This window comes from Salmo trutta, chromosome 7 (genome assembly GCF_901001165.1).
Source record: "Salmo trutta chromosome 7, fSalTru1.1, whole genome shotgun sequence".
Lineage (NCBI taxonomy): Eukaryota > Metazoa > Chordata > Actinopteri > Salmoniformes > Salmonidae > Salmo > Salmo trutta.
The window spans coordinates 8,248,368-8,276,199 of record NC_042963.1 but is presented as its reverse complement, the minus strand read 5'-3'; the positions used below and the strand labels follow the sequence as shown (position 1 = coordinate 8,276,199).

Sequence of the window (27,832 nt, the reverse complement as noted above, 5' to 3'; positions counted from 1 at the left end):
TATGAGGGGTGGCCAGTCCTCTTCTGGCTGTGCCGGGTAGAGATTATAACAGAACATGGGCAAGATGTTCAAATGTTCATAGATGACCAACAGGGTCAAATAATAATAATCACAGTGGTTGTAGAGGGTGCAACAGGTCAGCACCTCAGGAGTAAATGTCAGTTGGCTTTTCATAGCCGATCATTCAGAGTATCTCTACCGCACCTGCTGTCTCTAGAGAGTTGAAAACAGCAGGTCCATGCCCACGCTGCTACCAGAAACAACAGTTGGCGCCATGGCGACAGTCCGGTCGACAACCAGAAGAAGCAGTGATAAGCCATTTGTTGTCCAAGGAATAACACAACAATAGAAAAATAATCTCTGGGGCTGAAATTACATTTGCATTGGAAACTGAAGTCTCTTTTGTCCTTCCTCTTTTATGGCACATCCTACAGTTACAATCGTGTACGCAATGTTGTGCTGCACCGTGAGCTGGCAGTGCTCGCCCCTGTCAGACTGACAGAGAGGGACGAGGTAGTAGGGGTGGGTGCTGAAGGCAGTTGTTTACAACGCTGTACGTTGACACGGAGACAGAGAGAGCACACTGACTGCTATACAGGCAACTCACTCCAACTCACTTTACTTTCCTGTTCCAGACAACCTTCAGAGGTCATACGAAACCCATCGACAACGCAACCAGAACCATATACATAAAGTTCATAGTGTCCTGCAACAGACAGTGTTTTCCAGCCACTGACTGACTCTGATATCCCTGAAGCAGTCAACCAGAGTGTCACATAACTACTCCAGATGAAATGGACTATTATGTGTTTAAATGCAAATTCATAGGTGGGTTGTCTTCTATGATTGGTTTTCAAAGCTAGCTCCTGGCCTTTGGGTGGCCCTGTAAAAGCTAACTTCCGTAAGTATGACCACATCAATCCCAGAATGCATTGCGCCTGGCTGCTTTATTGCTATGATACAGTACGATACATTTATTTTTAGCAGCTCAATGGAAAACAGCAGAGTGATGACAGGTATTACCCTGAAGATGGAACACATTGTCACTATGTCTTTCCTGTGCTGAGAGATGAAGGGAGCAGTGAAGGGATGGAGGCTTAAAACCCATCAATGCTCTGCATGAGGTCATTGGGGATATCGATGAGCACACTCCGTTTGATACACATACCCAGCTACATTGTCAAGGCCAGAGAGGCGTGAAGCTCGCACTGAATGCTGGGAGACTAAACATAACGTGTCCCTCCCTCTCCTGCCTCGCTGTGCAGGTGATGAATAGGCCTAGCGCTGGGCTCAGTTCTGTGACACTGGCACTGTAACACCCTACGAGAAGTTAGTCATGAATCTTTGTTTCCTGTTCATAAATTACTGCTGCACCAACACCTCTCTCTCTCTCTCCCAGAATGTTTGAATTCTCATTAGGGAAGTGAGCACCAAGATGTGCCAGGAACACAGGGGGGGCTCTGAATACATTTGGGCAGTGGAGTTGATGTGTGTGTATTTCAGAGTAGGACGAAGAGGAGTGATAGAAGTGTTGATGGTGGGGGCTTTTGTTTGACCTAGGATCTATAGGCACTGCGACAGACAGAGCCTTCGTCACTCACAGACTGAGAGCAGAGTTACTGCGGCAGCAATGTCACGTCCTTGTCCATTCTGCCATTCTTCCCCTGAATACTATATTGAGAAGTCTCATTAGTCATTCCCGACTGTCTGTTGGAGTGGTGTTCAGTACGAACAGAGAGAGAATGTCAGAGTGTAACCTGGGACTACACCGTTGACACAGAACACATGTTAGTCTCCAGCCACAACAAGCCAGCACTGAGACGCAACACAACATACATAACCAAACATCACAAGAAATGAAATAAAAACAACAAGCCTGGTTGTTGTTATCACATAGAGGGATCACCACCAGCTGTGACCTGAAGAGTTCAGCTAAGCACTTTGCAAGATTGCTAAAGACCACTTAACTTGGCGATACTGCCAGACAGGGATGAGGACAGCACCAGGCAGACTAACACAGCGACTCAGATCTCTAACTGCCCTGCCATGATTCTTCAGTACAGAAATGGCTGAGGGGCAGGCCTGGACATGACTTACCCCTAGTAATTACATGTATATGACAAAGAGCCCATGTGAGGTGAACAACCAGGAGAGCAACAGAGAGGCTGAGTAGAGGAGAGATGGTACTGTGTACTGCACTGATGACGGAGACAAACAACACAGTACTTGAACGGAAAGAACAAGTGAGAGAGCAGGTTTTAAACTGCAATGAGAGCAGGTGTAGTATGCACCATCAACTGCTGTGTTGTGGCAGCATTGTAGAACTGTTTGTTATCCATTAAAGACTAGTGGAAGGAAGTGAGGACTTGATCAAAACATTAATCAGGATGCAATATTACATTTATTTCAGAGTGAGATGGCATGGAAGAAAAATAACTAAGCCAACTAAATAGTTTTATTTTGCTCTTATCCATTGTTATATTTAAATATGGCTATTTATTTCCCAGAGGGCGACCCTTGTACTATATAATGTAACAGAAATAAAATAACAGAAAAATAAACAAAATTCCATATCTTAGCGTGTGCATTTTTTTACATTTAAATGCGTTCTTCCATTAATTCCCACATTGATCCCCAGCAAAAGATAATACATTATTCTGTGAATTCAGAGTTTCCTCATAATGGCAATCATTTATCAGCAGCCTCCCTCCCTCAAGCTGAAGCCCACATTACTGTCTCGTCCTCCTCTGAGGAATTAAAAACATATTCTACCCCCTCACCCCCACTCAGACAGCACTTATCAATTATCAAAAGCCAATAAATCTACAACAAAGACACTATAAAGATACTATGACATGAATTATACAGGTAACTGACAAAATAAAGGAAACACCAACATAAAGTGTTTTACTAGGGCGTTGGGCCTCCACAGGTCAGAACAGATTCAATGCACCTTGGCATAGATTCTACAAGTGTCACGCCTGCTCCCGCTCTCCCTCTCTGGCGCTCTCTGGCGCCAGGCTGCCCTTCATTACACACACCTGTCACCATCTTTACGCACAGCAGCGCTCATTGGACTCACCTGGACTCCTTTCCTTTGTTGATTGCCCCGTCTATAACTGTTTGCTCCCCCGGTTGTTCCCTGTGTCTGCATTAATGTTGTTATGTGTTCACTACCAGACGCTGTCCTGTCCTGTTCCATGTCTGTCACCATTAAATGTTCACTCCCTGTACCTGCTTCTCGTCTCTACCAGCGTCGACCCTTACAACAAGTGTCTAGAACTCTATTGGAGGGATGTGACGCCATTCGTTCACAAGAAATTCCATATTTGGTGTTTTGTTGATGGTGGTTTAAAACGCTCTCAGGCGCCACTCCAGAATCTCACAGAAATGTTAAATTGGGTTGAGATCTGGTGACAGAGACGGCCATGGCATATAGTTTACATTGTTTACATGCTCATCAAACAATTCAGTGACAACTTGTGCCCTGTGGATGGATGTCATCCTATGGGGACATAGCCCTGGTAGCCAAAATAATGGCCTGCCCAGCATTTTTATACATGACCCTAAGCATTATGGGATGTTAATGGCTTAATTACTTCAGGAAGCACACATGTGTGGAAGCACCTGCTTTCAATATACTTTGTTTCCCTCATTTGCTAAAGTGTTTCCATTATTTTGGCAGTTACACCAATATATACACCCAGGGACATTTCCGCTCGACATTAGTGGAGAAATGGAGGGGTTGGAGTAATGAAAGCTTGGCAACAGAGACGTGTTTTAAGAGAACAAAACAGTTTTGTACTGTAATTTGCTGTGGTTGATCTTAATTGTGATTACAGGATGGCACCGTGAAATGTGGAACCCATTTCTATATTTATATTTGTATTATATTTCTATTCAATTTGATTCTGTTTCCTCTTAATCTATAAAAGCTCTGTTCCTAACACCAAATCAAATTGCCATGACCTCAGCCTGGTACGATTGGTTTGCCCAACACAACCTCCAAACACAATCCCTTTCCAGACTTTGGGGCTTTCACCAAGGACAGCAAGCCTTGTTTGGTGGATCTATTGGGGAATAATTATGGTGATTGAGTCTTGAAGTCTACATCACAGGGATATCCAGTGTATGATAGAGGCGGAGATGAGGGTGATGGTTCTGTTGCTTTGTTCTTTGGATCTGCTTCTCAAAGCAGAGAGCCTCTGTAGATTAATTGATTGTGAAATAATGAGAGCTCTTTACCAATCTACATTAAAGGACTCATCCAGTCTCATCTGCCTGCTTTTCCTCCTTTTCTTCGCCTGTCTTTCTGCCCCTTTTGTGTTCAATCCTTTTCTCTTCCCTCCTCCTCAACCATAACCCTCTTATGTCCAATAGTCTCCTCTGTCTCTCTATTCTTACTTTCCCTCTTTGCCTAATTAATGAGGTTCATGTATTCTATGCCATTAACACTAATATCCCCCACTGGGTAGGCCTAGAGCAGCAGAGAGATATCAAAGAGCCAGAACAAAGGGAGGAGACAATGGATGATCTGGGATCGGAGCTGGTCTGACACTGCTGGGAGTTCTCTCCTACAGAATGAATTCTGAAGAAAAATTGGTTATTGGGCCACGGCCACCCAACTTTTCTTAACTTTTTCTTTCATTATAGCACTTAGTCATGTCAATATGCATAATGTCTTGTTAACCTATGACAAGGAAATTACATTTTAGAAATATTTGATTTAGCTAAGCTTCTTTTAACTCGGGAGACAAAAAAATGTTTTAAAAACAGAGTGCCTTCGTACTCGCCAAGAAGAACATTATGGTGACATTACTCACGAGGAAACCTTCTCTCCCCATTTACACACAGAATGGAGATGACTCATTCCCTTATGTCCTCCCAGGCTCCCAGGCTTGCCAAAGACATACCCGTGGACTGGCAAACTAAATAAATAATGGGAGAAGCATAAACAAATGAAGGCAAGGTGACGCACAGAGACAGAGAGAGAGCTACTCATTAGGCTGGGAGCCGGAGAAACTACACCAGTGGGACACCTGGGCAGGGAGCAGGGAAGAGCGATGATTTGAGGGGAGGTAACGGAATATTTGAGATGGACCTGGGAAATGTTTTAATCAAGTTGGCAGCACTAGTGCTGGCCTGGAGGGCGGGGACAGGAAGGGGCTGGAAGGCAAGTGGAGGGGGTAATGAATGGAGTGACTTTGATACATGTGGTTTTGTGGATCATTAAACAGAAATGAGTTACTGTATTTGGTATTTTGAATACTAACACCATATATAGAAGGAACACATTTTTTTTTTAAAGATGAGACTGAAGATTTAAGTGGTTAAGGTTTGGTGACAATGAGCACAGTGGGCAGTTCTGGGAACTGTACTTGAATGACAAAAGTGAGATGCAGACATAATCACAGTCATTTTCACCAACCACCGGCTCTCCAAACCCAAATGAAATCCACTCATACACCCAGTGGGAAGAGGAAGTCACTTTAAATAAGTGTACATTGTAGAAAAATACAATGAAAAGACACAGCTGTCATTTCAATGCTTTGTTGTGCAGTCTGTTGCGCACTTCTTTCCGCGGCTATCTTATTAAATGATGAGCTCTGAACAGCAACATAACTAGGAGAGTATCTGCCATAGTCAGAGGCATCCATTGGCCGGCTACTCACCCTGAGTGTTTGAGGAGATCTAGGTGGAGCTCCGACAATGTCCACCTGTGCCATGTCATCAGCATGCTCGTTGACCCCGTGGATAAACATGACAGTCCCGCTGTCCATCACGTCTCGTCTGGCCACCAGGTTCATCTCCTGGTCCACCTGGAAGTTCGGGTGGGACACCTCGAACGCCAAGCCCTCGTTCCCCGCACAGTCATCAAAGAACACTGAGAGAGAGAGAGAGAGAGAGAGCGAGAGAGAGAGAGAGAGAGAGAGAGAAACAAAAGACCACAGCTATTACCAACACTGTTTAGACAGCTTTGCTACACGGTTGTGTTGCATTCCTGTGCATCCCAGGGTCTCTACCTAATCTACATATCTACATGTGCTGTCTCTGGTCAGCAGCAGTCTCTTCTAGGGTTCAGTGATCTCTATGCATGAGCAACGTCACAGGAATGACCAAGGTAGCTATTCAAATACGATAACCTTTGGTTCCCTCTCTGTCAATTACAAATAAACACATGAAGAGATACATGCACATATCCGCATCTGCTAATGCTGTACCTTCTGTTCATAAGTATGCTGTGTGAGTGTGATTGTTTGCTTTCATTTAATAGCGATCGTTAACACTTCAATGAGCTTATATCAAAGCCATGTGCTTTGCCTAAATGTCCCTCTCCACCTCTCACCATCCACTTCCTGCTATTCCAGGTCTTTACCAGGGACATGGTGTGGTAAATAAGATGTTCATGAGCCATCTCACTCCGTGTGCGTGTGTGCGTGCGTGTGTGCATGCCACCCTGCGCACATATGTGTAAAATGCCATTGTCGTCCGACAGAGAGATAGCGCCACTCCACCATGGTTTATCTTCTCTGATCGTGTTGATCCCATCCTTATCTTGCTTTGCCACAATCCCCTTCCTGGTCCATCAAGCACCCTTCCCTCACCCCCCCCCCCCTCCCCCTTCCACTGTGAGGAGCCCAAGAGGAAGGTGGTGGGGGTGAGTAGACAATACCTCCCTTTGGACTGTAGACTCTTTGACTTGCCTTGAATGAGAGTTATCACATACTTGCCCCAGGCATGAATATAACCTTATAACAGTTCATGATTAAATGGTCTGATTCCCTTTGAGATCATAATTGTTTCAAAAACATGATGATTTCTGGGATATCCATATATTTTAATCAAATCAAATGTTATTTGTCACATGCTTCGTAAACAACAGGTGTAGACTAACAGTGAAATGCTGACTTAATCCTTTCCCCACAATGCAGATTTAAAGATTACAATTAAAAATATAAACTGAAAATAGATAGTGATACAAGGAATAAATACTCAGTGAATAACATAGCAATAAGGAGTAAAAATAATATGGCTAATACAGGGAGTAGCAGTTGTGGGTCGATGTGCAGGGGTAAGAGGTAATTGATACTGTTTCCTGAAATCTGAGCCAGCAGTGGCTAGGTTAATAACAACACCATTTGCAAATGAGCCCACTCCTCCTCATAAGGAATCCACTGCTGCTGCTTTAAAGAAAATCCCTTTGCTTTACAGTCGGGACAATGTTCTACATAATACATCCATAATAAATGAATTTCCTCTTTTCTTCTATTCTCTACATAACAGAAATATCCTTAGCAGCGTATACTCCCTAGCCCTGGGAACTCTTAAACTGAAGAACACTGAACATCTCATCTGCACATTCTGTTTATAATGGAGAGCCAGGGACAGTCTTCAATACAGTGCCCTTGGATAGAACTGACTCTTAAGTGGGAAGAATGGGAAAACACTCCTTTTTAGTTTACCCATGAATCAACCTATATTCCTGCTCTCAACAGCTTATAATATTCACATTACATGTACATATACATCTGGTGGCACTTCCAGCAACCCTAGGCCAGATGCTGAGCTAATTGTAGTGTTGTACATTTCATGTTGAAAAACCCTCTTTAAACTCTCATTACCACTTATTATCAAACAGTTGGAGCTACGCTTTCATTCCATTCAACCACCATGGTAACCCACTGCAACAATTAGCACCTGTTGCTTAACTGCAGAAAATGATACACCTTAATTATTGTCTTATTTTTTTATTTTAATGCAGTATATAATTTGTAAAGCGAGAGGTTAAGCGGTTGGTAGAATCATCAACACACACAATCGCCATCTGTAATTATGACAAAAAGCCAAATACACCCAAACACACCCAGCTGTCCATGCAGACATTATGATGTGCAGCCGGCCATAAAAGGCAGGTTATATGGAGGGAGGCCAGGTTTTACAAGGATGGTTGGCACACTGTGACACTGACAGTGCAGTGACAGAAGGGACATGATGAGAGGTTGATGAACAGTTACAGTTACATGGTGGTGTGTCTCATGTGAAGCGATATTCTGTTCTGGTCTCCCACTGATCACTGTGACACTAACAAGCCCACCCTGCCCTGCCAACGTCCCTGTCATTAGAATTACTGGCATTATGAGGAACGGGGGGCACAGCAGAACACACTGGCTGTGCATCTATAAAAATGGTTTATCGTATGTTTATTTCAGTCCCTTTCTTTCTCTCTCTTTCTCTCTCGCTCCCCCCTCCCTTCTCTATTTCTTCTTGTGTCTTAGTAAGTCTGTACTGTAGGTTGGGGGGGGGGGATCTATGAATGCTGCCATAATAAAATCAGTGGCTTTTTGTTGTGGACAGAAGATAAAGGAGATGGAAGCAAGTCTTCCTCCAACATTGATGCAGCCTGTTTTAGGCCCTCAGCAGTGTCTCTCCTGTATGTGTTGTGTGAAGCTGAACTGGGCCTCTCCTTGCAGACTACACTCTCTACACCTCAGGACCATCTGAAATTGGAAAACTCTACAGTTAGTGCTGTGTGCCTACCAAATCAATAGGAATCAAATCTATCAAAGTACTCGCTCAATGCACTTAACCTTTTCAACTCTGTTGTGGGGCCTTTTTATCGCTTTCTCCACCACAGCCACTTTAAATCTCCCCTCTGGCCACAATCACACACTCACTCTGTCTATGGACTGACAGGAGAGGAGAGAAAGAAAGGCAAGGCTTCACCATGCTGAGAAATGGGCAGTAGAGGTTGAGAGAGTCAACAGAACTCCATTTCTATATTCAATTCTCATTGCTAACACAAAGCATGGCAGGTAGGTAGCCTAGTGGTTAGAGTGATGGGTCAGTAACCCGAAAGGTTGCTGGATCGAATCCCTGAGCTGACAAGGTAAAACTCTGTTGTTCTGCCCCTGAACAAGGCAGTTAACCCACTGTTCCCTGGTAGGCAGTCATTGTAAATAAGAATTTGTTCTTGCCTAGTTAAATAAAATACAAATGTTCATTTCTATCCCCATTCAACTCTTTATAGCCTGCAAACAGTGTCAGAAATTTCAAAGGCAAGCAGCGAGTGTTTGATGGTATTCTAATGTCAGGTTTTGGGGGGATTTCAGCGGGAGCATGGCGGGATGTGCTTTGATGTCAAGCGACAATGGCATTGGCCCCCTCGTCCTCCAAGAAGTGGCTATGAGTTTAAACAGCACTGCACAACACGGATTAGCTGGCTAAAATCCCTAACTGAGGACTGTGTGGGCTTTCTTTTTTTACAGTCAACCAATTTGACATGAGTTCCTTTTAGGCCATAAAACCAATCATGGTAATGTAAAATGGTGATCTGTCCTCTCATGTGCTTGGTCCTTTAGGACACGGTAGCTAAGTAATATGGTATTACTGTATAGCTACTGAAAATCCTGCATGACACTTTCAGAATGGAATTAACTGTCATACATACGGTAGTATTTACGATTTGTACTTTTTGGAATTTAAGCCTGCAAAATTATTCAAATTACGAACCGAGCTGCTCATGCAGCTAGTTATTGCAGATGTTTAATTCCATTCAAAATGTCAATAAATCATTTATAAACCAATTTGCTGGGTTCATTACATGTAAGTAATGACTAGTAATGTAAACTTATTTTGAAGCATATGTCATACATATGGAAGTACTTACGCTTTGTACTTTTGGGAATTTAAACCTGCGAAATTATTCAAATAAAAAATAGAGCTGCTTGTGCAACTAGTTATTGCAGAAGTTTAATTACATTCGAAATGACAATAAATCATTTCGAAACCAATTTGCCGGGGTCATTACATGTAAGTAATGTCAGTGTATTTTGAGGCATTTGTCAATACTTCACCTGAAACAGTTCCCGTTTTCTCAAAACCCTTATGCTTTAGTAAACAAATGGAGGTGTAGTTGTATATGACGCTTGACATTACTGTCTCCTTTTATCTAACAAGCATTCTGATCATCCAACGCTGTATCTTGAAAGCATTACGGTTATGTTGTGTGCATCCTAAAAGGGTATGGAAAAAAACACAACAAGTCTTTGATAGGCTGTTGAGAAATAATTTTGAAGACAACAGGAAGCTTCAGATGTGTAACCTTTTCTGCTTGGCTTTGATCGAGGGAAATGGGATTACATCTAACAACTCATATTTACTTTGGATTCCTTTTTTATTGTCAGGCACGAAATATGATTTTTTTTTTTATGTCAGGTAATAAGGTTTTCCTGCTCAGTGTTGTGAAGACAATTTTCTGCCTCCTAACTAAATGTCAAGATGTTATGATGGGGAGAGATGGGAATCTGAAGACTAATCTGAAAGGTGACAGGGTCTGCATCAGAGCTGATAGCTGTGTCCTATTAGAGTGTGCTCCGCCTCAAAAGGCCTTGCAAAATCATGTCGCTAAGTAATCCGGCATTACAGCGCTGTGCTGCTTTTGAAACTTTACAAACATAATTCCATTTACTGCCAGAGTTTCTCATTTGCGAGGAGCATTGTGTACAACACACACAGCCTTTAAGCGTGAACAAGGCTGTGCTTCTACTGTGAGCAGAACATCCCAGGAGGCTTTCACACCAGGGTCTCACTGTTAGGAGGACATTTAGAGAGCTGGAATCTGGGGATTTCAGACAAGTTCTCCAAAAAGTAGAAGCAGCATGTCTGATTCCATATCAAACTTCTCTGATGCTTAATCTCCCTTTCTTCTCATTTTCTTTTCTATCTGTCTCTCTTGTGCTTTTGCAATCTCTCTCTTTTGGTCCCTGTTTCTCTCTCTCTTGCTCTCTTTCTTTTGCACTCTCTCCTTCTATTTCTCTCTCTCTCACTCTCTCCAAAATATGAAATATGGTCAATGAAGATAAGTTCAAACAGACTACTTATCTTAGTGTAGCTCTAGGGACTGAAAACACAGTCCAAGCCAGGAAACAGAACAGGCGGACCATAATAAAATGACAAACTGAAGTTATTTAAATCATACATTTGAATAACACATCTGACTGGCACAAAATCACTGTAATCAAATCATATTAAATTGTATTTTTAACATGCTTCGTAACCAACAGGTGTAAACTAACAATGAAATGCTTACTTACGGGTCCTTTTCCAACAATGCAGAGTTAATATAAATATAAAAAAATGTCTAATAATAGAAATAGTGACACGAAGAATAAATACAGAGTGAATAACGAATAAGAACAACGAGCAAAAATAACATGGCTGTATATAGGGAGTAGAAAATAACATGGCTGTATATAGGGAGTAGAAAATAACATGGCTGTATATAGGGAGTAGAAAATAACATGGCTGTATATAGGGAGTACAAGCACAGAGTCGATGTGCAGGGGTACAAGGTAATTGAGGTAGCTATGTACATAGAAGTAGGCATAAAGTCAAAAGGCAATAGGATAGATAATAGACAGTAACAGAAGCGTATGTGTGTGAGTGTGAAAGTGTGTATGAGTGTGTGAGTGGCGTTAGTATATATTTGTGCGCGTGTTATGTGTGTGTGGGCGTATGTAGTGTTTGTGTGTGTATGTGTGTGGGTAGAGTCCAGTGTGTGCATGGAGGCAGTGCAAGAGAGTTAAAGCAAAAAAGGGTCAATGCAGGTAGCCCAGGTCACCATTTGATTAGCTATTTAGGAGTCTTGTTTAGCAGCCTTATGGCTTGTTGATAGAAGCTGTTGAGGTTCCTTTTGGTTCCAGTCTTGGTGCACTGGTACCACTTGCTGTGCGGTAGCAGAGAGAACAGTCTATGGCTTGGGTGTCTGGAGTCTTTGACAATTCTTTGAGCCTTCCTCTGACACCGCCTGGTATAGAGGTCCTGGATGGCAGCGAGCTTGGTCGCAATGATGCACAGGGCCGTACTCTGTAGCACCTTGCAGTCGGGTGCCTTGCAGTTGCCGTACCAAGCGTGATGCTGCCAGTCGAGATGCCCTCAATGGTGCAGCTCTAGACGTTTTTGAGGATCTGAGGGCCTATGCCCCATTTCTTCAGCCTCCTGAGGGGGGAAAAGGCGCTGTCGTGCCCTCTTCACAATTGTGTGGGTGTGTGTGGACCATGTTAATTTTTTATTGATACTGAGAAACTTGAAGTTCTCAACCCGCTCCACTAAAGCCCCATTGATGTAGATGTGGGCGTGCTCACCCCCCCATTTCCTGTAGTCCACGATCAGCTCCTTTGTCTTGCTGAAGTTGAGGGAGAGGTTGTTGTCCTGGCACCACACTGACAGGTCTCTGACCTCCTCCCTGACCGCCTCATTGTTGTCGGTGATCAGTCCTACCATCGTTGTGTCATCAACAAACTGGATGATGGTGTTGTAGTCGTGAGCAGCCATGTAGTCGTGGGTGAACAGGGAATACAGGAGGAAACTAAGCACACACCCCTGAGGGGCCCCCGTGTTGATGGTCAAAGTGGCGGATGTGTTGTTACCTATCCTCGCCGCCAGGGGGCAGCCCGTCAGGAAGTCCAGGATGCAGATGCAGAGGGAGGTGTTCAGTCAGGTCCTGAGCTTAGTTATGAGCTTGGAGGGGACTATGGTGTTGAATGCTGAGCTGTACTCAATGAACAGCATTCTTACATACAGTGGTTCCTCCTTTAAAAGTTGCATCATACTGCAGCACACCTTGCGGGCTGCTGCAGCATTCTATGGCACGTTATTTCACTGTCAGACATTTTTTATGTTAATGCAAGTTAGTGCAAGTTTGACCACCAGAGGGCAACTTTGAGAAGCATTTGATAGTCTCCCATATTGGCATTACTAGAGAATTGAAAACCTTTTTTGTAATAACATAGTACATGGGATTGATTTAAAGAAATTTGGCTTAATTAATTTGATTAATATTATGGTGTTTCTATTCCGAGAAAAAATGAAAAACGAAACCCTCAGGGTTTCCGTTAGGATGGAATGGAAAATATTGCGCTCTACAACGTGACGGTTGGGAGTAGGCGACGGTGTAAGATGATTGGAGGATTCTAAATTAATATCTAAGGGGCATAACATTTCCACACCCTAATTGTAGTGTAACCAATACTCATTTCGCCTATGGTAGGCCTACAGTATATCTACAAATATTTTTTTCAATGACGTGACTCTCCGCCAATAATTACATTTAGAGGATTGGAGGATTCTAAATGAATATCTAAGGGGCATTTTTTAGGGTTGATTAGGGAGGCCACCGCTCCCCTGGGCATGGTGACGCAGGGGGGTCACAAGGAGAGAATCAGTCTCTTCCTCATTGACTCTCCTGCATTTCCCGTGGGGCTAGGCCTACCCTGGCCTACCCTTTTCTCATCTGGACTGACCACCGCAATCTGGAGTACATCCGGGCAGCGAGGACACTGAACCCTCGCCAGGCAAGGTAGGCCATGTTTTTTACCCGTTTTTTTCTCACCCTGTCATACAGATCAGGTTCCCAGAATGTCAAGGCAGACGCACTGACCCAGCTGTATGACACAGAGGAGCGGCCCATGGATCCCACCCCCATACTCCCGGCCTCCTACCTGGTGGCGCCGGTAGTATGGGAGCTGGACGCGGACATTGAACGGGCGTTATGTGCAGAGCCCGCTCCCCTCCAGTGTCCCGCTGGGCATCTGTACATTCCGTCTTCTGTCTGTGACCGGCTGATCTATTGGGCCCACACGTCACCCTCCTCTGGTCATCCAGTTATCGGTCGGACAGTGCGCTGTTTGAGTGGAAAGTACTGGTGGCCCACCTTGGCCATGGACGTGAGGGTTTTGTTTCCTCCTGCTCGGTGTGCGCCCAGTGTAAGGCTCCTAGGCACCTGCCCAGAGGTAAGTTACACCCCTTACCCGTTCCACAACGGCCATGGTCTCACCTGTCGATAGATTTTCTCACAGATCTCCCCCCTCTCTCTCCAGTGCGCCTCCATAGCACAGTAGGTCCTGTGCCTGCTCCTCGCGCTCTCCCTCCAGCGCGCCTCCAGAATCCATCACGTCCGGTGCCTGTTCTTCGCACTCTCCCTCCAGTGCGCATCCATAACCCAGTACGGCCGGTGCCTGCTTTGAGCACTCGGTCCTCAGTGCGTCTCCCCAGTCCAGCGAGACCGGTTCCTGCTCCACGTACAAAGCCTCCAGTGATAATTGATGGTCCGACGCCTGTAGAGATGATCCATGGCACTAAGCCTCTAGTGATGATCCATGGCCCGGAGCCTGTAGGGATATTTCATGGCACGAAGCCTGAAGAGGTAATCCATGGCCCGGAACCTGAAGAAGTAATCCTTGGCAAAAAGCCTGGAGGGATTATAAATGGTCCGGAGCCTGTAGGGATAAACCATGGCACGAAGCCTGTAGGAATAATCCATGGCCCGGCACCTGTAGAGATAATCCATGGTAAGAAGCCTCCAGTGATGATCCTTGGCGCGGAACCTGTAGAGATGATCCATGGCATGGAGCCAGCAGCAACGGTCACTAGTCCGGAACCTATTATGACGCCTCCCAGTCCGAAGCCTCCGGCGAAGCTTTTCCGTCCGGAGCCTCCAGCGACACTCCCAGTCCGGAGCCTCCAGCTACGCTCCCCAGTCCGGAGCCTCCAACTACGCTCCCCAGTCCGGAGCCTCCAACTACGCTCCCCAGTCCGGAGCCTCCAGCTACGCTCCCAGTCCGGAGCCTCCAGCTACGCTCCCCAGTCCGGAGCCTCCAGCTACGCTCCCCAGTCCGGAGCCTCCAGCGACGCTCCCCAGTCCGGAGCCTCCAGCGACGGTCCGCAGCCCAGAGTCTTCAATAGCGGCCTGCAGCCCAGAACCTCCAGCGGCGGCCTGCAGCCCAGAACCTCCAGCGGCGGCCTGCAGTCCAGAACCTCCAGCGGCGGCCTGCAGTCCAGAACCTCCAGCGGCGGCCTGCAGCCCAGAACCTCCAGCAATGATCTACAGTCCGGTTCCTTCGACGATGATCCACGGTCAGCTGGTAATAAAGCAGAAGGATCAGCGGGTGGAGCGGGGAGTACGCCTACAACCGGAGCCGCCTCCTATGCTGGAGGTTAAGGTTATGTGCACTGCATTTGAGCCGCCATAGACTTTTGTCACCCTCCCTACCCTCCCTTTGTGTTCTGTGGTTGTTTTGTTGGGTTTTGATTATGTTGCATTCGGAGTCTGCACCTTTGGGGGGGGGAGTACTGTCACGTCCTGACCCTAGGAAGATGTCATTTTCTATAGTAGAGTAGGTCAGGGTGTGACAGGGGGTGTTTTGGGTTGTTCTATGTTTTCTATTTCTATGTTTAAGTTCTAGTTTTTCTATTTCTGTTGGGATTGTTTGGGTTGATCTCTAATTGGAGGCAGCTGATCCGCGTTGCCTCTGATTAGAGATCATATTTAAGTAAGGATTTTTCTTCCTGGGTTTTATGGGTTGTTGTTTTCTGTTTAGTGTATGTCACCTGACGGAACTGTTGTCGGTCGTTTTGTTGTTTTTGTTACGAGTTTCATTAAAAGTAAATATGAGCACTTCATACGCCGCACCTTAGTCTCCTTTAGACGACCCGCGTTACACTTGCCTTATCAGTAGTCACAAAAGCACATTGGAAACCTGAGAAAAATTGTCCAAGAGCAGGTATAATAACTACACACTTTCTCTTTCTCACACCACCCAGATGCGCACTCGTGCGCATACACAAACATAGACACACTATAAAGTTAGAATTCATAACTTTATGAATAGCTAGTGGGCTAAGTATGAGCTGGTTGCCTTGTATTTATCATGTCACTCTCTATAGGCTAATGGTGTCCCCCAGTGTGCCCTCAGGGAGAGGCTACAGCAGGGGGGCGCAGGGGGATTCATCAGACAGTACAGATCTACTGCATTGTCTGACCGATTGCTGCACAGACATACTAAAAGTACATTTAACTTCTTAATCACTGACAGCCTCGAACAGAAAGTTCTCTCATCTACAGTTAAAGGTCAGCCATGCATGCTAACTACTTTATTAAATGTGTTTGGCACTTCAGAATATGCACTGCATCCCAACTAATTTCAGATATCCCACACCTTGGAGCATCGTAAGCTAGGCAACAGCACAAGGTCTGGGGAGGATGTCGGCTTTCTTTGACAAAAAATTGTTCAGTGAGGGTTGTCTTCAGACAGAGTTTGGGTAGGAATGGTTTAAAATGTGGGTGGGAATTGTGGTCATGTTTAGCTAGAGAGTTCAAAAGGTACTCACACTCAAAACCATGAAAAGGAATAACCCAAGGAGGCCGAGATGCATGTTTAGCTAGGGCAACAAGAGGATCCGACAATGATGTTACCAGTAACGCGCTTCCCATTTCCGACTTGTCCTCTGTCCCAAGTGAAGCTGGAAGTTCTACAGACGTGTTAAGTTGGAGCATTGGAACATTGCCAGAAGCAACCTGTCTGTCTAGAAATACTACATTGCAACTAACTAAACTCATCCCGCTTCGCAGTGAAGCTTATTATTATTTTGGGATGATAGTACAAGTCCACTATGACGTCATTCCAACAAGAAATGTAAATGTGCTGCTACACAAACCATAGACAGATTTAGCAGTTGTTTGTACTATGCAATATGTAGCTAATAGGCTTGGGCAGTATCCAGATTTTCATATCGTCATCCATCCTTCTCTCATCCCGGGATTTATTATATTACTGACATAGCACACAAGAGGGCGCTAAAAATGCTAGAAAAGCCCATTAGGCCTCTATTACCAGAATGCTAACAAAACGTGCACAAACTAATAGCAAAATCACATAGATGCCGTTAACAAAATGCTAACGGGCAAAAATGAACATAAACAAATTGCAAAGACAGGCAAATACAGCTCATGAAGTTATACAAAGATTTGCTAGTACTATAGCTACCGAATTACATTTTCGGTGAACGTGGATATTTACAAGCGAAAGTGAACGAGATAAATTGTGCAAGTGAAGTTGTGATGCATGCTTTTCTGAAGGAAGAGTGGTATGTGTACACAGCAGAGGGAAGAAGAATGGAGGAGAAAAAAATGCTAGTAGGAAGCACAGGGAAAGAATGGCAGCTGTACAGATAACTCATCCAGAGCTCTTTGACTTCTGATGGCAAACATTTAGTAGTGAATACGCCACACAACAGAGACTCGTCGATAGATATAGAATGCTATGGATTTACCAGCTCCCACCGTCTCACGTTGTGCTATTTACAAACAATAATGTAACTGGCTCAACTGTTCAGGGGAACTACGGTAAGCTTCATAATGTAAAATAAAGTGACAAGTGAAATGAAGAACGCAATCTGCTTTATCTCCTAACGTATTACACTGACTGCAAGTATTAACTTAAAAAGTAGCTACAAATATTCAAATTGATTGAAATACTTCAAATAAATAGTTTTGATGGTATTGGTGTTGAAAAACCATCCTGTGGCTTTTTCCAAATAACCCAGTATACGGTATACTGCCCAAGCCTAGTACCTACCTACACTATATGCCTATGTAATCACCATCTAAATACATGGTTTTAGGGACACTCAATATAAAGTTGGAACAACAGGCTCTTGAAGACTATCAAAGACAAATTCAACACATTTACCGGACTCTCTTATCCAGAGAGACTTAGAGGAGCAATTAGGGCTAAGGGCCTTGCTCAAGGGCACACCAAGATATTTTTCAACAAGATGGCTCAGGGATTCAAACCAGCAACCTTTTGGTTACCTTCGTTTACTGGCCTGATAATCTAAACCGCTACCTCTGCACACACAAACACATCCTCATACACATACAAGCCTGGCACTACACCCAAGTACACAGCGACGAGGGAGCATGCCAGAGAAGTGGGCTGTGTGGCATGTCAACTACACAGATTCCAGGCAAGCTTTTTATTTCATCTGATGTCAACATTACAGTGTCTTAAAGAAAGCATTCATACACCTTGACTTAGTCCACATTTTGTTATGTTACAGCCTGAATTCAAATTGATTAAATTGTATTTTTTTTGTCGCCCATCTACCATCTACAGCCAATTCCTCCTTTGGCAGTCTCTCCTTCCAGTTCTCTGCTGCCAATGACTGGAACGAACTACAAAAATCTCTGAAACTGGAAACACTTATCTCCCTCACTAGCTTTAAGCAACAACTGTCAGAGCAGCTCACAGATCACTGCACCTGTACATAGCCCATCTATAATTTAGCCCAAACAACTACCTCTTCCCCTACTGTATTTATTTATTTTATTTTGCTCCTTTGCACCCCATTATCTCTATTTCTACTTTGTACTTTCTTCTACTACAAATCTACCATTCCAGTGTTTTACTTGCTATATTGTATTTACTTTGCCACCATGGACTTTTTTTGCCTTTACCTCCCTTATCTCACCTCATTTGCTGACATTGTACACAGACTTATTTTTCTACTGTATTATTGACTGTATATTTGTTTTACTCCATGTGTAACTCTGTGTTGTTGTATGTTGTCGAACTGCTTTGCTTTATCTTGGCCAGGTCGCAATTGTAAATGAGAACTTGTTCTCAACTTGCCTACCTGGTTAAATAAAGGTGAAATAAAAAAATGAAATAAAAAAATATGTGAGTATGTGAGCAAGTTGAGTGGTTGGAAAACCCACTCATGAACAGTGCTTGCGCCGTGATTGGCTCAGTGTTCTGTCACTCATGGGGACACTACGTCAATGCAAAATCTAAGGGAGAGCTTGAAAATTCAAGCCCCTTGGGTGCTGCCATAGAGCTGCATTAGAAGTGCCCATCCAAGAAGGCTCAAGGTCACTGGCCACAGATAAAATTACGTCAAATCACATTATATCTACCATAGCTTTGATTTGACTTATCATGTCAACATCATACTTTCAAAATCTTAGCTAGCAAGCTAGCAGTCATCATCATGATTTTGAACTGATATGCAGCCAGGACATTTCAATTGTAAATTACCTCAGTAAGAAACAATATTGTTGCTTTGAGCACATCAGTAGATATCCTCCTAACAATCTCCATAACACAACAGCCTCAGGACAACTTTGTTTGGACGTCGTAAAGGACCATTCGCGGAAACTGAAGAGATATACCGAGCTAATGACTTCCTTTTCCACATGGAAAAAAAGTGGCCATTCTATGTTTTGTGTTCTATGTTTTGGCCGGGTATGGTTTCCAATCAGAGGCAGGTGTCTATCGTTGTCTCTGATTGGAAGCCATACTTAGGCAGCCTGTTTTTCCTTTGTTTTTTGTGGGTAGTTGTTTTCCGTTTAGTTGTAAGTACTTGACGGAACTGTCGGCTGTCATTTTTGTTTAATTTGTAAAGTGTTCATTTTTCATTAAACCACAAGATGAACATATTCCACGCTGCACCTTGGTCTACTCATTTTGTCATTATATATTTTTCTTGTGCTTTATGCTATTTTCCTCATGACTCCTGTGTGCTTTGTTGACTATGAACTTGCTAGTTTACCAACTGTGGGACACACTATAATTGTTCCGACACTCGGGACTCTCTATTGGTTACACGCACTCTTGGTTAGAATAGGATGGAAGGCCAACACTAGTGTAACACTCGTCGTTGAAGGGGGACCAAAACGCAGCGGGTAAAGTGCTCATCCTCTTATTTATTAAAGAAAACACTTAATCAATACTAAACAAACGACGAAAACAGTCCAGTAAGGTGCATAGACTATACTAGAAACAACCACCCACAAAACCCAGTGAAAACAAACACAACTAAATATGGCCTCCAATTAGAGACAACAACAACCAGCTGCCTCTAATTGGAGGTCATTGACAAAAGTCACATAGAACTAGAAAAGCTAGATAAACATAGAAATAAGAAAATTAGAACCTAAACCCACAATACCCAACCACACAAAACAAACACCCCCTGCCACGCCCTGACCAACTACAATGACAAATAACCCCTTTTACTGGCCAGGACGTGACAACTAGCTGGCTTTGTATTCATGTAACCTGTTGAAATTGCTGTACAACACAATTTTATTGCCATCTGATGCACATTCAAATGTCATAAATCAACTCTGCAGAGCTCTCCCTGTCCTCTACCGTGCCCTGATTGTTTTACTGCTGATGATATCTGGAAATGTGCATATACAGAAAAATTAATACATGCTTTTGTCACTTCTAGATTAGACTACTGCTAATGCTCTACTTTCCTGCTACATAGATAAAACACTAAATAAACTTTAGTGCTAAACATGGCTGCTAGAATCTTGACTAGAACCAAACAAATTTTATCATATTACTCCAGTGCTAGCCTCTCTACACTAGCTTCCTGTTAAGGCTAGGGTTGATTTCAAGGTTTTTCTGCTAACCTACAAAGCATTCCATGGGCTTGCTCCTACCTATCTTTCCGATTTGGTCCTGCCGTACATACCTACACGTACACTATGGTCACAAGACGCGGGCCTCCTTATTGTCCTAAGAATTTCTCAGCAAGCAGCTGGAGGCAAGGCTTTCTTCTATAGAGCTCCATTTTTATGGAATGGTCTGCCTATCCATGTGAGAGACGCAGACTCGGTCGTGACCTTTAAGTATTTATTGAAGACTCATCTCTTCAGTAGGTCCTATGATTGAGTGTAGTCTGGCCCAGGAGTGTGAAGGTGAACGGAAAGGCACTGGAGCGACAAACCCCCCTTGCAGTCTCTGCCTGGCCGGTTCCCCTCTCTCCACTGGGATTCTCTGCCTCCAACCCTATTACGATGGCAGAGTCACTGGCTTACTGGTGCTCTTCCATGCTGTGCCTAGGAGGGGTGCGTCACTTGAGTGGGTTGAGTCACTGACGTGATCTTCCTGTCCGGGTTGGTGCCCCCCTCGGGTTCGTGCCGTGGGGGAGATCTTCGTGAGCTATTCTCGGCCTTGTCTCAGGGTAGTAAGTTGGTGGTTGAAGATATCCCTCTAGTGGTGTGAGGCTGTGCTTTGGCAAAGTGTGTGGGGTTATATCCTGCCTGGTTGGCCCTGTCCGGGGGTATCGTCAGACGGGGTCAGTGTCTCCCGACCCTTCCTGTCTCAGCCTCCAGTATTTATGCTGCAATAGTTTGTCGGGGGGCTAGGATCAGTCTGTTATATCTGTAGTATTTCTCCTGTCTTATCCGGTGTCCTGTGTGAATTTAAGTATGCTCCCTCTAACTCTCTTTCTCTCTTTTCTCTCTTCTCTCAGAGGACCTGAGCCCTAGGACCATGCCTCAAGACTACCTGGCCCGATGACTCCTTGCTGTCCTCAGTCCACCTGCTGTCCCCAGTCCACCCCAGTCCACCTGCTGCTGCTCCATTTTCAACTGTTTTGCCTGCGGCTATGGAACCCTGACCTGTTCACCGGACGTGCTACCTTGTCCCCTGCTGTCTCTAACTCTGAATGATCGGCTATGAAAAGCCAACTGACTTTTACTCCTGAGGTGCTGACCTGGTGGACCCTCTACAACCACTGTGATTATTATTATTTTACCCTGCTGGTCATCTATGAACGTTTGAACATCTTGGCCATGTACTGTTATAATCTCCACGCGGCATAGCCAGAAGAAGACTGGCCACCCCTCAGAGCCTGGTTCCTCTCTAGGTTTCTTCCTAGGTTCCTGCCTTTCTAGGGAGTTTTTCATAGCCACCGTGCTTCAACATCTGCATTGTAGAGCACTTGGTGACATCGGCTGATGTAAAAATAGCTTTATGAATAATTTTGATTGAAATTTGATTGAGGTAATTAAAAAGCAGCAGTAAAATAACAACAAAGAGACTATATACAGGGATTACCGATAGAGAGTCAATGTGCGGGGGCCCCGGTTAGTCGAGGTAATTGAGGCAATATGTACATGTAATTAAAGTGACTATGCATAGATAATAACAGAGAGTTGCAGCGGCGTAAAAGAGGGGGTGGTGGGGGGGGAGGAATGTAAATAGTCTGGGGAGCCAAATGATTAGATGTTCAGGAGTCTTATGGCTTGGGGGTAGAAGCTGTTTAGAAGCCGCATGGACCTAGACTTGGCGCTCCGGTACCACTTGCCGTGCGGTAGCAGAGAGAACAGTCTATGACTAGGGTGACTAGAGTCTTTGACAATTTTTAGGGCCTTCCTCTGACACCGCCTGGTACAGAGGTCCTGGATGGCAGGAAGCTTGACCCCAGTGATGTCCTGGGCTGTACGCACTACCCTCTGTAGTGCCTTGCGGTCGGAGGCCAAGCAGTTGCCATACCAGGCAGTGATGCAACCAGTCAGGATGCTCTCGATGGTGCAGCTGTTGAATCTTCTGATGATCTGAGGACTAATGCCAAATCTTTTCAGTCTTCTGAAGGGAATAGGTTTTGTCGTGCCCTCTTCATTACTGTCTTGGTGTGCTTGGACCATGTTAGTTTGTTGGTGATGTGGACACCAAGGAACTTGAAGCTCTCAACCTGCTCCACTACAGCCCTGTCGATGAGAATGGGGGGGTGCACGGTCCTCCTTTTCCTGTAGTCCACAATCATCTACTTTGTCTTGATCACATTGAGGGAAAGGTTGTAGGCCTGGCACCACACAGCCAGGTCTCTGACCTCCTCCCTATAGGCTGTCTCATCGTTGTCTGTGATCAGCCCTACCACTGTTGTGTCATCGGCAAACTTAATGATGGTGTTGGAGTCGTGCCTGGCCATGCAGTCATGAGTGAACAGGGAGTACAGGAGGGGACTGAGTATGCACCCCTGAGAGGCCCACGTGTTGAGGATCAGTGTGGCGGATGTGTTGTTACCTACCCTTATCCCCGGGGGCAGCCCGTCAGGAAGTCCAGGATCCAGTTGTAGAGGGAGGTGTTAAGTCACAGGGTCCATAGCTTATTGATGAGCTTTGAGGGCACTATGATGTTGAACACTGAGCTGCAGTCAATGAATAGCATTCTCACATAGGTGTTCCTTTAGTCCAGGAGGGAAAGGGCATTGTGGCATGCAGTAGAGACTGCATCCACTGTGGATCTGTTGGGGTGGTATGCAAATTGGAGTTAGGGTTTCTGGGATAATGGTGTTGATGTGAGCCATGACCAGCCTTTCATAGCACTTCATGGCTACAGACGTGAGTGCTACGGGTCGGTAGTCATTTAGGCACGTTACCTTAGTGTTCTTCAGCACAGGGACTATGGTGGTCTGCTTAAAACATGTTGGTATTACAGACTCGGACAGGGAGAGGTTGAAAATGCCAGTGAAGATACTTGCCAGATGGTCAGTGCATGCTCGCAGTACACGTCCTGGTAATCCGTCTGGCCCTGCGTCCTTGTGAATGTTGACCTGTTTAAAGGTCTTACTCACATGGGCTGCGGAGAGCGAATTCACACAGTCGTCCAAAACAGCTGATGCATGCATGTTTCAGTGTTATTTGCCTCGAAGCGAGCATAGAAGTACTTTAGCTCGACCAGTAGGCTCGTGTCACTGGCCAGCTCTCAGCTCTGTTTCCCTTTGTAGTCTGTAATGGTTTGCAAGCCCTGCCACATCCGACGAGTATTAGAGCCAGTGTAGTACGATTCGATCTTAGTCCTGTATTGATGATTTGCCTGTTTGAAGGTTCATAGCATAGGGCATAGCAGGATTTTTTATAAGCTTCCGGGTTAGAGTCCCGCTCCGTGAAAGCAGCAGCTCTAGCCTTTAACTCAGTGCGGATGTTGCCTGTCATCCATGGCTTCTGGTTGGGGTATGTATGTACGGTCACTGTGGTGACGATGTCATCAATGCACTTATTGTTGAAGCTAATGACTGATGTGTGTACTCCTCAATACCATCGGAAGAATCCCGGAACATATTACAGTCTGTGCTAGCAAAACAGTCCTGTAGCTTAGCATCTGCTTCATCTGACCACTTTTTATTGACCGAGTCACTGGTGCTTCTGGCTTTAATTTTTGCTTGTAAGCAGGAATCAGGATAGCATTATGGTCAAATGTGCCAAATGGAGGACGAGGGAGAGCTTTGTACACATCTCTGTGTGTGGAGTAAAGGTGGTCTATATTTTTTCCCCCTCTGGCTGCACATTTACATGCTGATAGAAATGTGGTAAAACGGATTTAAGTTTCCCTGCATTAAAGTCCCCGGCCACTAGGAGTGCCGCCTCTGGATGAGCGTTTTCCTGTTTGCTTATGGCGGAATAAAGCTCATTGAGTGTGGTCTTAGTGCCAGCATCGGTCTGTGGTGGTATGTAGACAGCTACGAAAAATACAGATGAAAACTCTCTAGGTAGATAGTGTGGTCTACAGCTTACCATGAGATACTATACCTCAGGTGAGCAAAACTTTCAGACTTCCTTAGATATCGTGCACCGGCTGTTGTTTATAAATATACATAGTCTGCCCCCCCCCTTGTCTTACCAGACGCCGCTGTTCTATCCTGCCGATACAGCGTATAACCAGCCAGCTGAATGTTGATAATGTCGTCGTTCAGCCATGACTCCGTGAAGCATAAGATATTACAGTTTTTAATGTCCCATTGGTAGTTTAATCTTCCTCGTAGGTCGTCAATTTTATTTTCCAATGATTGCACGTTAGCTAGTAGAACGGAAGGCAGTGGAGGTTTATTCGATCACCTACGAATTCTCAGAAGGCAGCCCGAAATCCGTCATCTTTTTCTCTGTCTTCTCTTCACGCAAATGATGGGGATTTGGGCCTGTTCCCGGGAAAGCGGTATATCCTTCACGTCGGGCTCATCGGACTCGTTAAAGGGAAAAAAAGCTTTTGCCAGTTTGTGGTGAGTAATCGCTGTTCTGATGTCCAGAAGTTATTTTCAGTCATAAGAGACGGTAGCAGCAACATTATGTACAGAATAAGTTCAAAAATAAGTTACAAAAAGCGAACAGAAAAACACACTTGGTTTGGAGCACGTAAAATGTCAGCCATCTTCTCTGGCGCCATGTTACGCCATACTACGTGTCATCTTTCAAAAGAGCAGCGTTAGAAAAGATTACCTACACATACTGACCAGCTCAAGTTATAGACAGAAGCGGGCTACATGGCAGACCGATCTGAACTCATCTCTCGGCATGTCCAGCCCATCCATTATCGCAGCCTATCATTGCTAGCGGGAAGGGTCCTGTCTTTTTCCGTGTCTAAACCAACTGGGCTCGTAATTTAACAATTTTATTCGTATTTACAGATGGCATACAAGTTTGTTATTAATAAGGCACATGAAAGTTCACATGTTCCAGAAGGCATTTCTGCAAAAAACGCATTTTGATTCAAATAAAAAAGTTTCAGTTAAAATGGCTCTCCTGTGAAGTAGTGACGTGTGACATACACCTAGTTTCCAGAGACAAGACACATTTTAGCAAATGTATTGAAAATTAAATACAGAAATATCTAATTTAAATAAGTATTCACACCCCTGAGTCAATACTTTGTAGAAGCACCTTTGGCAGTGATTACAGTTGTCAGTCTTTCTGGTTAAGTCTCTAAGAGCTTTCCACACCTAGATTGTGAAACATTTGCCCTTTATTCTTAAAAAATTCTTAATGCTCTGTCAAATTGGTTATTAATCATTGCTAGACAACCATTTTCAGGTCTTGCCATAGATTTTCAAGTAGATTTAAGTCAAAACTGTAAATTGGCAAATCAGGAATATCCCCTGTCTTCTTGGTAAGCAACTCCAGTGTATTTTAGGCATTGGGTTTTAGGTTATTGTCCTGCTGAAGGTGAATTCATCTCCCAATGTCTGGTGGTAAGCAGACTGAACCAGGTTTTCCTCTAGGATTTTGCCTGTGCTTAGCTCCATACTCGTAACATGATGCAGCCACCACTATGCTGGAAAAAAATGAAGAGTGGTACTCTGTAATGTGTTGTATTGGATTCGCCCCAAACATAACACTTTGTATTCAGGACAATACATTAATTGCTTTGCCACATTTTTTGTAGTGTTGCTTAAGTGCATGTTTTGGAATATTTTTTATTCTGTACTTGCTTGTTTTCACTCTGTCAATTAGGTTAGTATTGTGGAGTAACTACAATGTTTTTATCCAACCTCAGTTTTCCCCAATCACAGCCTTGAAACTATGTAACTGTTTTAAAGTCACCGGCCTCATTGTGAAATTCCTGAATGGTTTCCTTCCACTCTGGCAACTGAGTTAGGAAGGATGCGTCTATCTTTGTAGTGACTGGGTATTTATACACCCCTCTACCAATAGGTGCCCTTCTTTGAGAGGCGTTGGAAAACCTCCATGCTCTTCATGGTTGAATCTGTGTTTGAAATGTACTGCTCGACTGAGGGACCTTACAGATAATTGTATGTGTGTAGTAAAGAGATGAAGCACTATTATTGCACACAGAGTGAGTCCATACAACTTATTATGTGACTTATAATTACATTTTTACTCCAGAACTTATTTAGGCTTGCCATAACAAAGGGTTGAATACTTATTAAAATCCACTTTGAGATTCTGGGGTATTGTGTGTACGCAAGTTACCAAAATTGTCACTAAATTCAGGCTGTAATACAACAAAATTTGGAAAAAATTCAAGGGGTGTGAAAACTTTCTGGAGGCACTGTATGTTGTGGTGTTCTTGAGGAGGCTGTTTCAAATGAGCCACTTTCCAGTTATACCACTGTGTGGGAGAAGAGGTTAATTGCTTTGTCTCATGTCTACAGAGAGCTGTTTTTTATTCTATTACAGAACGAGTAATTGATTGGGTCTCCAAACGGCAGCCTCTCTTATTCAGTCAACATTAAAAAGCACAAACCAACTAAAAAGTGTCTTTCTACACTGCTAAATGAGTTATCTACTAGTACTTACATCACAATTAAAGTGATGCTAGAAATGTTTTGTATAATTTCAGCCAGTAGTTTGGAAAGTAGCACTCACAAGACAAAACGGGTCCCCAAGTCTTCCATTTCATATGACATGTTACGTGCAGCAAAAAAAATAAAAAAATTCTGAAAATTGTATGACATGTTACGAATTCTAATTTCTACAATATGTTACAATTTTGTAAGCGCTTAAGATCCTGTTTACGATTTTGCTGCTCCCGATGTAATATCAAATCAAATTAAATTGTATTTGTCACATGCGCCGAATACAACACCTTACCTTAATATGCTTACTTACAAGCCCTTAACCAACAATGCAGTTCAAGATATAGGGGGGTCAATGTAAATTGTCCCGGAGGCCATTTGATGAATAGTTCAGCAGTCTTATGGCTTGGGGCTAGAAGCTGTTAAGGAGCCTTTCGGACCTAGACTTGGCGTGCCAGTACCGCTTACCGTGCGGTAGCAGAAAGAAAAAGTCTATGACTTGGGTGACTGGAGTCTTTGACAATGTTTTGGGCCTTCCTCTGACACCGCCTAGTATATAGGTCCTGGATGGCAGGAATCTTGGCCCCAGTGATGTCGTGCCTTACGGTTGGATGCCGAGCAGATACCACACCAGGCAGTGATGCAACCATTCAGGTTGATCTCGATGGTGCAGCTGTAAAAACAATTGAGGATCTGGGGACCCATGCCAAATCTTTTCAGTCTCCTGAGGGTGAAATTGTGTTTTTGTTGTTTTTGTTTTTGTTCCCTCTTCTTGACTGTCTAGGTGTGTTTGGACCATGATAGTTTGTTGGTGATGTGGACACCAAGGACCTTGAAACTCTCAACCCCCTCCACTACAGCCCCATCGATGTGAATGGGGGCGTGTTTGGCCCTCCTTTTCCTGTAGTAAATAATCAGCTCCTTTGTCTTGCTCAGGTTGAGGGAGAGGTTGTTGTCCTGGGACCACACTGCCAGGTCTCTAACCTCCTCCCTATTTGCTGTCTCATCGTTGTCGGTGATCAGGCCTACCACTGTTGTGTCATCAGCAAACTTAATGATGGTGTTGGAGTCATGCTTGGCCATGCAGTCGTGGGTGAACTGTAAGTCGCTCTGGATAAGAGCGTCTGCTAAATGACGTAAATGTAAATGTAAATGTGAACAGTGA

General features: G+C 44.2%; 1 protein-coding gene across 3 annotated transcripts in view; it reads right to left on the bottom strand.

The window, feature by feature from the left end:
* The window catches only part of cdh13 (cadherin 13, H-cadherin (heart)), a 493,352-nt gene that overhangs the window by 309,304 nt on the left and 156,216 nt on the right, over nucleotides 1-27,832 (bottom strand). For all 3 annotated transcript variants that reach the window (XM_029757800.1, XM_029757798.1, XM_029757799.1), the window contains exon 3: nucleotides 5,673-5,884. In XM_029757800.1, the coding sequence (XP_029613660.1) occupies nucleotides 5,673-5,884 (212 nt within the window). The remainder of the gene's footprint in view (nucleotides 1-5,672; nucleotides 5,885-27,832) is intronic.